At 47.0% G+C, this 12,257-nt stretch overlaps 1 protein-coding gene across 2 annotated transcripts in view; it reads right to left on the reverse strand.

Moving 5' to 3' along the window:
• Positions 1-2,256: 2,256 nt before the first annotated feature.
• pax7a (paired box 7a) overlaps positions 2,257-12,257 on the reverse strand; it is a 45,495-nt gene continuing 35,494 nt past the window's right edge. For both annotated transcript variants that reach the window (XM_080460917.1, XM_080460916.1), the window contains exons 8-9: positions 6,196-6,445; positions 2,257-5,023 (exon numbers count right to left, since the gene is read on the reverse strand). In XM_080460917.1, the coding sequence (XP_080317043.1) occupies positions 4,908-5,023; positions 6,196-6,445 (366 nt within the window). In that variant the 3' untranslated portion in view covers positions 2,257-4,907. The remainder of the gene's footprint in view (positions 5,024-6,195; positions 6,446-12,257) is intronic.

Below are 12,257 nucleotides of genomic sequence, written 5' to 3' on the forward strand. Positions count from 1 at the left end.
CTCCAGAGAGGCGAGTGGAATCGGCTCTTGTGGGCTCTGTTTATCCTCTGCTCCTGTAGTCAATCAATTAGGGGATCAAAGGAGGAGATGAGGGAAGTGTCACAAAGCTCTCCCACACACCAGCGACCGAGCTGCCACCTCGTCCAGTCTGACTGACAGCAGACCGCGGGGAGACAAAACTCCCCGGCCGGCACCTCAGGAGACGAGCTGGAGCAAAGGGGACAACCATAACACATGCCAAGGTCTAATCTGGACAACCAGAACACAAACTTTTAGAGGAATATATGGAGGATGACACACAGCAGGCAAGAAGCCGCCTAACAATGCACATTTAAAGTGCAGAAGAGGATGCAGACAAATCCTTCAGTCTCCTCAGGATGAACTCATACAGAGGGGGAAAAAAAAAAACACTTGCTTTGGAATCAATTTAATAATCGACGTGCCTCATTGGCATGCCTAACCAGCACCCGAGCTCACTGTTTAGTCTTTTTAAACCAATGTTTTGTAATTAGACGCTGAAGAAAATTCCCATTCGCATCAAATGGAACTGAGCCATGATGATACAATGTGTTGATAACGCCGCAGTTTGCAGCGGACTCGAATCCGTCACTCTGCGGGGAATACTAAAGTATGAACATACCAAAGTATGAACATTACCTCATGATATCAGTCTGACTGCAAGTTTCTTCACTCCAGCACTTCATGTTGCATCAATTTCATCTGCTCATACAATTTGAGGTTAATAACTCTGATTAGTGATGCCTTAATGGGCTCATTTAATTGCGGACGGACGGCCGAGTATTGGTTGTTATTTCGCTGTATGGAAAATGTAAATACACCTCACACAGTGCAACTTGGCATGATTTCATTTGCGGGAGATTATGTTTCGGCCGTTTCAGAGCTGCGGCGACTGCAGACGTATCCCGCATGCCTGAAATGCTCTTAAAACCAGGGAGGACTGAAGGAACATACCGACGCCGTGTCTGACATACCTCCAGCAGCGCCGCTGGTTAGAGAACCTGAATGAGCGCCACTGTTCTGAGTGGCAGTGTGAAGCCCAGCGGATGCTCGGACGCCACACTGGTGAAACCCCCCCCCCAACACACACACACACATTCACACATTCACACCATACCACAGAGATCTGCAGGCGGCATTCTGCTGCTCAGAATGAATGACTTCCACACAGCTGCAGCTCCACACACTTTGAGCCTGCGAGAACGTCTGAGCTCTCATCACTCACTAACAACATCAGCGGCGCTGCAGCGACGAGCGGTGACCCTGTGACCCCCAACGGGCGCACAAAAAAAACAACAACACAGTAACACCGCTGATCCCCAAACCAGGTGAAATGCACCAGGTAGCGTCAGTACAGATGTGATACTTCATACGAAAGATTAAAGTGCGACGGGAACTCCGCAGAGAAAAGGCAGTGCAGTGTTTTCTTCCAAGTTGGAGCCGTCCTTCTCGTTATCTCAACTCCAAACATGAGCAGTCAGCCATCTTCTGAACACATTATCTACCATCACCTGGAGCTCCAGCATGTATTATACTGCTGCATTATCAAGGGGATTAATATTTAGAATAAACAATCAGCAACAAATTGGACCTAAATAGCATGATAGCTGTAAACCTTGATGAAAAAAAACACGTGCTTGTCTGTAAATCCTAACTGGAGTTTAAATATTGACGCTTTAACAAGTGAATCAATTCAAGAATATTGGTAACATCAATATTTTGACATCAATCTGCTTTTACGCGCAGATATCCGGGAGGTTGTTTTGATATGGCTATTCCTGGCATCAATACAATTTTGAGTCCGTCCAGTGTTGGTCGAGCTTGATCTTTTAAGAGTTTATTTTGATTGTGCAAAGGCCAAAGATCTTCAAGTCTGCACGACAGACGAGGGAAAAGATTTCTGCTCAGAGAATTCAATAATTAACCAAAACGTAATTAAAATAGGTTGACGACTTACTTTTTAAAAATGTGTTTGTACCAACTGTATGCAGGTATAAATGAATAAGTGCAATTTATAAATATAATCTTTAGGAAAGTGTAAATCTGACAGATTATAGTTAAAAGAAACTCTTTGATGGAGATCATTTCTCTTCATGTCTTCAAAAAGCTTTCACCATCCTGTTATAAATAATATGTGGAAATGACTGATAGTTTGTAGATTATTAATTAACATGTACTTGATGCTGCCGACATGAGACGCAGGAAAAAGATGAAGGGACAGATAGCAGAGTTGGTTTTGGATCTTTAATTGATAACAGTTACGCCAGTGTTACAGTAAACACACCAACAGGCTGAAGGTAGTAAATACCAATACAAGTTTCCCACTACTCTAATACTTCATACAGCAGAATAAATTATACCATGATAATATACACACATGCGGAACAGAAAGAGGAGTAAAGCAAAGCACAGATGTCAGAAAGCAACTAAACAGGTTAAAGGTCAAACAGACAGGAGGAGGAGGAGGAGGAGGAGGAGGAGGGTAAAGAGTTGTATGCCTTAAATATCCAAATGTTTATTGATGCAGGTGTTAGAAATGGGCTTGATACACTAAAAGACAATTCTAAAATTCTTCCGTTTTAAAATATACACATGAGTGAGGCGTCTAAGTGGAGCAGCTGCAGCCATTCAGTGCGGAGTCGGCGTTACTGTCAAGTCTCATTGGTCCACAAATCAAAACGGGACTCGATTCAGTTTCCCGGAGCAGAGAGGCTGTAGTCATCATCATCATCATCGTCATCATCATCATCATTGATCTTGATGTCTTGCCGGACCACCGGCTGTCCCACACCTGAAGGCTCGGGGTCCAATCAGACTGCGAGAAGCAGGTTTCCTCCAGCCAGGATCCAGCTGCACGGCGGTCCCGTCGTCCGCCGGGTCCGTCTGAGACGCAGAGTCCCGCTGTCCTTTACTGGGATCCCCTTCAACACAACTTCAATCCCAACACTCTCAGTGGAATTTATATGTTACTAATTTATACAAAATCCATCCCTACCTGGGCCAAAAGAAAAGAACAACAACAACAACAACAAAAAAAAAAAACGAAGGAAAGAAACAAAACTTTTGGTTGAAACAAATTAACCAATTAAATACAAATGAAAGAAAAAGTCCAGAGAAAAACAATTTACGGTTTCCGGAAACTCAAATAAAACATTTACTTCCACAGATCCCTTGCTTACCTACCACTCGACACAGTTTTGTTTTAGTATAAAACATACTCTTTATAAAGTAACGATACACAATCTGCTCCAGCTACTGTACATGTTTTTCAGTTTTAGAGGCGACGGAGGACCGAATCCCGTCTCCAGAGTTAACGTCTCATGGTCGTTATCACACTGATGTCAATGAAGAAAAGCACAAACATCTCAAGTTGGTCCTGAATCAAAAGTCAACTATGAGTGCTACACAAATGTCTCATATCCACTATAAATTCTTTTTTTTTTTCTTGTTCTTTTTGTACATTTCGGTGAGTACGTCAAAGTGGAGGATTATTAGACGGAGGTGGGGAGAGACCGGAGAGGGGGGGGCCAATCAGTGGTGTTACCTGTGCCCTTTCACGACTGAGTGGATTAGATGATTTTGTTCCAGAGTGCATGTGAATGGCACAGCTTGTCTACTTTTTAATCTCATAAGAGAAAATGCTGGAATGCTTTTAGTATATTCATACGTGGAGCCTGAGGAATGTTTCGAAGGAATGCCTCGTGAGTCGGAGAGCAGAAAGAAAAGGAAACCAACCAAAGGTGCATTTACAAAATGTGCTAATTATGCTATAAAAACTGAGATAGTGGCTGGTTATGGGAAGGGTCACTGCGAATTAGCTTTGACATTACATTTGTGTGATTTAATCTGCTTTACAGTGTTTAATTCACACAGAATTGGCTGGCAGATGGGATTTGGAGGGAGTGCAGAGCGGATGAGGACAAAAATGGGAGGGAGAGTTCGAGTTATGCCCTCCTTGGCAAGGTCCATATTTCAAAATACATTAATTTCCCCAATCCTGTTTTTGCAAACAATGCCCCCCCTCCCTACGGACCACGGCTAAGGATGGGATGGAGGTTACAAGGGGGAAGCTATTGGCCGCCAAAACGCCGCTTTAATTCCCTGCAGAATCCATCCAGCCAGACTTCCCACAGAGTGGCCAAGTTCTTTAGGAATGTCAAGACGAATATGAAAGTGGGAAGGTCAAATCGCTCATGAGCACTGGAGCTCGGGGAACGTGCCGAGGAGCAGCAGCTTGGAAAACAATCATCCTCTTTTTGTGCGACTGTGCCGACACGCAAAACATGCACACGCTCCCAGATCATCTCAGTCATCCACTGTGTTTTACACACCAACATCTAACAGAGAAAAGAGATACGAATGGAATCAAAGAACAACAGAAATCACGTTAACCATAATCATATAACAGCAACAATAATCTTAACAATATCAAAAAGGAACAGGAAGAAGAGTAGCTCAAAATGATATTGGCTTTGTTAACTACTATGAACAGCAAGGTCAGAGTACATGTTGTGGATGGCTCGAAATGTGTGTTGGACTGCAGCCATGACAAAGAGGGATCTGGGCCGAGGCAGCCGACCATCCTCGGGTCGTCTGGGGTCCCTGTCTGACCCTCTGAGCAAAAATAAACTGGGGCAGGAGTACGGGGAGGAGGCCCGGAGATCGGAGGATAAAGGGGGCAGAGCCGCCTGTGAAAAGTTTAGTTAAATTCCCCTCGAAGCGACTTGGCACGCCCGCGAGCATCACGTTCTCCGGGGTGCAGGGGGGACGGCGGCGTGTCTGCGCGCCGATGTCATGGCCGAGCTGGAGTTGGGAGTCCAGACGTGATGCAGCGTGGAGGCGGTGGAGGTGGCGGAGGTGTCGAAGCGGAGACAGGGAAGAGGCGCCTCTCAGTAGGCCTGTCCCGTCTCCACCTGCAGCAGCCCCAGCACCGCCGAGTGGTCGCCCAGCTTCATCCTCCGCTGGGTGGACAGGCTCACATTCTTGGCCAGGTAGTCGACAGCAGCTGCGGAGCAAGTAAAGAACAAACACTCGTCAGACAGGTGGCGTGTGTGTGTGTGTCCCATTCAGTCTCGTTTCACTTCTCTGATTAGGGCTGAAATAAGTTGTGGCAGAAGAGAGTGAGTCAAAGGAAAAACAAAGATAAAAACCCCTCCCCTGTCCCCTGTCTGGGGTTGGCACGCTGCTGGCATGGAGCATGTGCATCCTGGTAAAGTCTCCATGCTGTCACTCACACGGGTCCCCGTGTGTGTTCTGTGTGCCAGTCTTCATTACACTTGGCATCTCCGATTTCATGCCCTCCACACTCCGCACGGCCGATCATTTTCATCCTCAGACAGCAGCTCTCTCCTCTCTCCTCCATTCATTACCCATCTACTGTGCTCAATCACCATCTTAATTAACCTCACATCAGCTCACATCCGCACTGCCATCAGTTCCTCGCCGCTGACAACAACGCCGGCGCGCACACACCGAAACGTGACAGGTCGACGGGCGCACGCTCACGCACGCTGAAGAAAACCAACACTTTTTTTTATTCTTTTTAATTTAAAGACAAAAAAACTGGATAACCACCAGATGCACAAAGCTCCAGATCACTAAGAAGCTCCGCGTAAATACAAACAAATGTCAGCGAGCTGGTGCAGGTCGGCTTGTTGGGGAAGTGTGCTTCATTTTACCTCTTCTGAATGGCTGTGACAGCATCAGTCAATTATGCTAATCTAATAAAGCAAACTCTTTCCTGCCCCGAGGGTGTGTGTGTGTGTGTGTGTGTGTGTGTGTGTGTGTGTGTGTGTGTGTGTGTTGGAAAGGGGAGGAAGACGGAGAGGGAGCGAGGTGGGCAAGAGGACACTGTGGCCCCTGAGGGTGTGCCGTTCTTTGAAGTGGCCCTCTTCTCTTTCCCATCCAAGTGGAGTGGGGTGTGACTAAGGCAGCTCTGTACGAGGACGCTGGTGGTTGGGGTGATGTTGGGGGGGGGGGGGGGGGGGGTTTATCAAGAGCACGTGTCTGCCTCCACCAAACAGGGTGCAAAGGTCAGGACGCTCTCTTCTTAGGAGCTGAGCATCACTTCACAGGCTCTTTTGAATTTCGTCAAAGGACGGAGCCGGACGACCGACAGAACAACACAGAAGCACACTTGTTTAAATGAGCGAAGAGCAACGTGGCGTTTTTACTTACTCTGCCCGTACTGGCTGTACTGGTAGCCCGCGGTGACGGGGTCCACGCTGTAGCTGGTGGCGCTGTAGGTGGGGGGGCAGTAGGACTGGGAGGAGGCCAGGCTGTCCACACTCTTGATGGTGTCGGAGCGCTGGCTGCAGCTGGCTGAGATGGGGTTGGAGCTCTCCAGGCTGCTGTGCAGGGGGGAAATGGAAAAGTCGTGCTGGGGCTGGGAGGGGACGGCGCTGGGGTTACTCAGGATACTCATCACCTGCAGGGGGGACGGAGCGAGAGAGAGGGAGGGAAAGGAGGATGTCAGAAACTTGGAAAATTGAGGATCAAAGCATTGACAGAGTTGAGGGAAAGTACTTTTTTTTTTTTTTTTCTCCTGCAAGTATAGTGCCATCCCAGCACTTCACGGTAAAGATGCCAATAGAAATACACCATTTCAACTTTGAAATAGGGAAAGGGAGAAACTTCCTCATCTTTTTTTAAAGAGTGGATGGAGGGGGTAGGGGGGAGAGGAGGGGGAGGGTGGGGGTACAAGGAGGGTGATGAGGTTAAAAAAAGGAGAAAGGGAACAAGAGACACAGTTTCCATTAGCTGGCGCTGCCAGTAAGTGTTCTGCTGTGGGACAGAAGGGTCCCAGGGTGATAATAGACCCACCATCCTTTGCCAGACAGCCCCTGTCCTGGAGCCTGAGGCCTGAGCCCAAGCCTACAGCACAACAAGCACCAAGGGAGTCCGTAATCCCTCGCCCCTAGCCTACCCATCTCATGAATAGTAATGGAGTTGGAACTGGTAAATGATCCCCTCAGATCCCCGCACAAAGTAGGCTCCACAAACCACAGTGAGGGGGCCACTGATACTGCAGGTTGGGGCTCGCCTCAATATTACAGTGTGTACATTATTCATTGTGCATAAAAGCTTTCAATTCAATATTCAAGATTAATGTAATAGCATGTGACACTCGTCAGAAGAAGGTCTGAAAATATGTTAAAATGGAAGAGATTACTTGGAGCGCTCGTTCAGTCTGAAGCACAGTGGCCAAGAAACGCTGTGGAGAATTTTGTTTTCTTACACTGTGACTTTCTTTAAGTGAAAAAGGAAAAGTGGAGTGTGTGTGTGTGTGTGTGTGTGTGGGAGGGTGTGTAGAGTGAGAAAAAAAAAATTGTACCACACATGCTTCCCTCCTATAGCAGCGAAGCCTTCTCTTTTCAACATCAGGTTCATGTTGAGCTTCGCTATGCTGCGCTGGCCTTTGGCCCCTTTGGCTGCTAAACCAATTAGCCCATCATGGAGGTGGTTACACAGGGGTGATACACATGCACACATATGTTTGCATACACACAAAGGGACACACATACACACACACACACACACACAAACCGGAGAGGCAGTGCAGGGGCAAACCAAACAGTCTGCAGATGATGCTCTCAGCTCGGAGAGCCCCGCAGAGGGAAAATTAACCATATTCTGTAAATTAATCATATCTTTAGAAAGGCCCTCCCTGGAAATACGAAGTACTCTATGCACATCACAAACATGAAGGCTGGTTAGTCATTTCCACATGTTAATTCTATCAGTGTGGAAACCCCCACCGTCCCCACCGACATCTGTGGACAGAGCATGTGACATGTATCCATAAGAGGGAGATTCATGGTCTTCTTCATGCCGGACACATGTGATGCTCTCTCTCTCTCTCTCTCCCATCTGGAGCTGAGAGGAGGATGAGCAGAGTGTGTCCTGATACTGAGAGTGAAGGAGGGGGGGGGGGGGGACACTAAAGTGTCCTGAGAGAGACAGCTGGAGGGCATGAGTCCATTTTAGTCATTGGTTAATTGAAGCTTGATTGCATCGCTTCCTTATGAAGTAGAATAGCCAACAATTGGCTTGATTATTATTCATGCTCATAAAAGTTCTTCAAAAGAAAATGACTCCTTATCGCCGACATGTTGCAGTTTTGCTATTTTAGCGAATTAGGACGGGTCGGCCACTTTAGAGCCTGACGAGTGTTGGCATGTGAGAGGACGGAGCTCTCCTTCAGACGTCCTCACCATAAAAGAGGATTCTGTGTTAACGATTGAAGTTTTCCTGGAGGGGCAAAAGGCCGAGTTCTGGTGGGATTCTTGTTCTCGGGCATGTTCACACTCCTTAATAAAAATCAATTCCGTGTCACCAGTGTCCTCGCGGTGTGATGGAGGCACAGATAGAGGTCAAGGCGGTCTGTTGGGAGCCAGGTTGAATCGTCTGAACAGCTTTCACCTACAGTACAACGGCAAAGCCTCCACATAATCTGCAGCTCGAATTGCAGTGGAAATGCTAATATATAAGTTTTTTTTAATGCCTCATATTCATGCATAGATCACATGAGTTTGTGAAAACCAATCGCAGCTGAAAAGTTACGCATTTCTGCTCTTGTATGATATAAAAACTAAAATTATTTGGAATATTCCCGTAGAAACCTCCTCAAACATTCCTCCTGTAAACGAATGTGCTCTCTAACACGTACAACAAGAAGTTAGTTGTACTTCACATACATTAAAGGTGTGTCAGTTAAGTTTAAAGGTATTGTTTTAGGATGTGACAGAGTTTAAATGACATAACAGATCGATGTAACTGCAGCAAACTGAAATCTGTTGATGTCCCTGTTTCAAGATGTCCGCTGGTGGCTTCCATGCGATTTTCACTTGTTTAACGGAAGTTAACTGATCTTAACAGGACTAAATCCTACTAAACTCTAATCTGTCGGTTTGTCAGTTGTTAATTCGTCCTCTTGTCACTGATGTTTAACTTTAAATCGTCTCCGAAACATCTCATCATTGATGTGAAGTTTTAGATTGAAGGAACAAATCCTGAACCACCACATTATTCTCCATTCTAACACATCTCACTCATAGAGCAGAATTTCTCCCTCATGCCCTCCTCCCCTCCCCTCCTCCCTCCTTCCTCCCCCTCCTCCCTCCTTCCTCCCCCTCCTCCCCTGCACACAGCGTCCTCAGCAGCCCGGAGTTCGTTTGTTGTTCGACGTTGTGTGAGTGCTGGTTTGGGAGATAATGTGAGCCAGGACCTAGTTTAAAGGACAATGCTCCAGGGCGTTCCCTGCCTCTCGCACACTCTCCCCCCTCCCCTCCACCCTGTCCTTCTCCCTTTTCTCCCCCCCTCCCTCTCTACAGATAGATTACTTTATAAATAATAATAAAAAAGTAATTAATTCTCTCAACTTCTGAGCCCGTCCAGCCTGTGGCAAAGTGAGTGAGGAAGTGTAAATTGATACAATGTGCATCCTTTCAGATAAATAAATAGCAGGCTTGAGACAAAAACAGGCTCTTTCATACGTCCCTAATTTCTTCAACAGTCGAATTACATTTTTTTTTGTTTTTGTTTGTGTGAATGTTTGACGAGTTTTTCCTTTGTTGGATTTCTTTCCAGAATAAAGGCGACGTGGCAGCGGCGGAGCTGAGAAGAAAACACTGCGAGAGTGACACAAGAAACATTTTAAAAAAAAACAAGGAAATGTGCTGAAACAAAAAAGGGAAAGTCGACGTGCTGCTGCGGAACAATCGTTTCCGGGATTTATTAGACTTTAACTACGTCTTATGCAACATGGAAACCTACAACATTGCAGGTCCAATCGGAGCAGAACTAGCAGGAAAATAAAAAGGAGCTCTAAAAAAATGTGACAGGCTATAGAACCAAGGTGGGGGGTGGGGGGGGGGGCAGAGGAGAGAGTGATAGAGAGTGAGTGAGAGGAAAGTGGAGGCTTTGGGAAGTACAAAGACTCCTGTAGGACTGCGCTGGCCTGAGGGCTAGCCTGCCTGGAGAGCTGATAGGAGCCCCTTCTGTTCCATTCCCAGCGCCAGCGCCAACACACCCCACTCCACAAATACTCTTAATCTGCGCAATACTGGATTAGTTCCTCTGTCACCGATACCTCGCCGTTCTGCCCAAATCAAAATGCCCCCAAGATGTGCCTTTAAGTTAGGCAGAGGTCACCGGGGCAGACGGGGAAAAAATGAGCACTCCAAATGTCTGTAAGTTATCTGAGTGGTGCAGAATGGCATTGTGCACCTTAGCAGATCTGTGCGGCTGATACCCGCTCCAGCCGGGAACGATTAGAGATCCACAGTGATGACACTGAATTCCAGATCAATATTTGAAGGCCGGTCCTGAGGGTGTGATTACAGCAGGAGAATAGTGTTTAGTGCTGTGACCCGGGAGTCACACCGATCCGGAGTCTAGGAAGTGTCTGACTTCGGAAAGAACCAAAATATAGACTCCACATAAAAAAAAAAAAAAAAGAAATAAAAAAAAAAAAGGCTGCATACACATAACAAATAAGAAATATAGGAAAATACCCCTTTCTCCTTTAAAAATCCACACTAAATGTTCAATAAACTACATATCAGACTAAAACAAACTAAGTAAATAAGAAATGAAAATATCAGGGAACCCCCTGCACCCCCCCCCCCCCCCCATCCTCCAAAAGTCAGTCGACTCCTGCTCCCACAGCGTCCCACCCTTCCCCCACGCCTCACATGAGAGGGCCGGCCCAGCGGGCAGTAAGGCCCCTCATCTGAGCAGACAAAATGACTATTTAAAAATAACAGTGATTGCATAAATTGAATTAAAGCGTTTTGGTCACGGTGGAGGTGGCGCGAGGGGTGGCGTGGGGCCGCAGCAGACAGCCAGGGATAGTGGCAGGCAGCAGATGACGGGCTCTGGCCTGCATGCCACTGCGTTAATTGGCCGCGGCACATTAATAAAAACTGAAAAGTGTCTTCCAGTGGCACCAGAGGATGAAGAGACAGAGGCAGGATGAGCAGTAGAAAGGGGGGGGGAGAAATGGGCCTTTGAAGAATGTAATGCATATGGGGGGGTTTGGGTGGGGTGCTAATTGTGTTCAATTAAGTGGCTGATTGGCAATGACAGAATCTGGGCATTGACAAGTCAGGCACAGATGAGGACGATTAGCGGGCAGTGGAACAAGCTGTCACTCCTCACAACATGTTAGCCGTCCCGTGTCTCTTCTCCTGCGGCGCATCGGTCTCTCACAGAGAGACGCAAAAACAAGAGGAGACGCAGGACAGTTCGGACTCAGTCCTCCTCTTCCCCGGTGTCACTTTACACATTTTACTTACGCAAAAATCTTTTTTTTCGCCTACTAATGTGAGCCTTGAATAAAGCACAGCTGCCAGAGCGAGAGGAGGAGGAGGAGGAGGAGGAGGACCCCCCCCGCCTAAACATCCCTGAGTATAAGCTATAAACCTGGCCCCGCACTAACCAGAGGTTAATATGCCGTCTATTGGTCTGCAATTGGAGAACGTGTGGGGAGCAATCCTCTATTCTCTGCTAGTGATATGCTTGAGTAACTATGGGATGGATTCAGCCACTGGGAACAAGAGAGGCCCCCTTCGAAGAACACACACACACACACACACACACACACACACACACACACACACACACACACACACACACACACACACACACACACACACACACACACACACACACACACACACACACAGTCTTCAACTCTCTGCACTTTGCACCAACGCCTCTTCTAAATTAAACGGCAGATTTTCTGATTCCAGGAGAGTGGTTTCACTGAGGCAGGGCCTTCAGTGTGTGTGTGTGTGTGTGTGTGTGTGTGTGTGTGTGTGTGTGTGTGTGTGTGAGCAGCTCCAAAAGCGAGGCGGATCGAAGGAGTGAAGGAGAAAAAAGGGGGAGGGAGAGAGGCAGGAGAAGAAGGAGAAGAACAGGAGGAGGAGGAGGAGGAGGAGGAGGAGGAGGAGGAGGAGGAGGAGGAGGAGTGGGGGTTGTTTGCTGAAAACAGCAGGGGCCAGGTCTGGTGAAAAATGTCAGGTCAAATTGTTCTTGACAGTGTTAATATCTGCACCTCATAGCCATAATTACATGTAAATAAATAGTGAAATAGCTCTCAGCTGGAGACCGAGAGGGGAGAGCTGCTGCAGGAGACAACCAGCTGAGGACCCGACAACCTCCCATATTCCCATCCTGTTGTCAGGAGGTAGAAAGAAAAAAAAAAAAAAGAGACACGTGGATTTAAAGTTGCAAGA

Source organism: Lipophrys pholis, assembly GCF_963383615.2.
Source record: "Lipophrys pholis genome assembly, chromosome: 4".
Lineage (NCBI taxonomy): Eukaryota > Metazoa > Chordata > Actinopteri > Blenniiformes > Blenniidae > Lipophrys > Lipophrys pholis.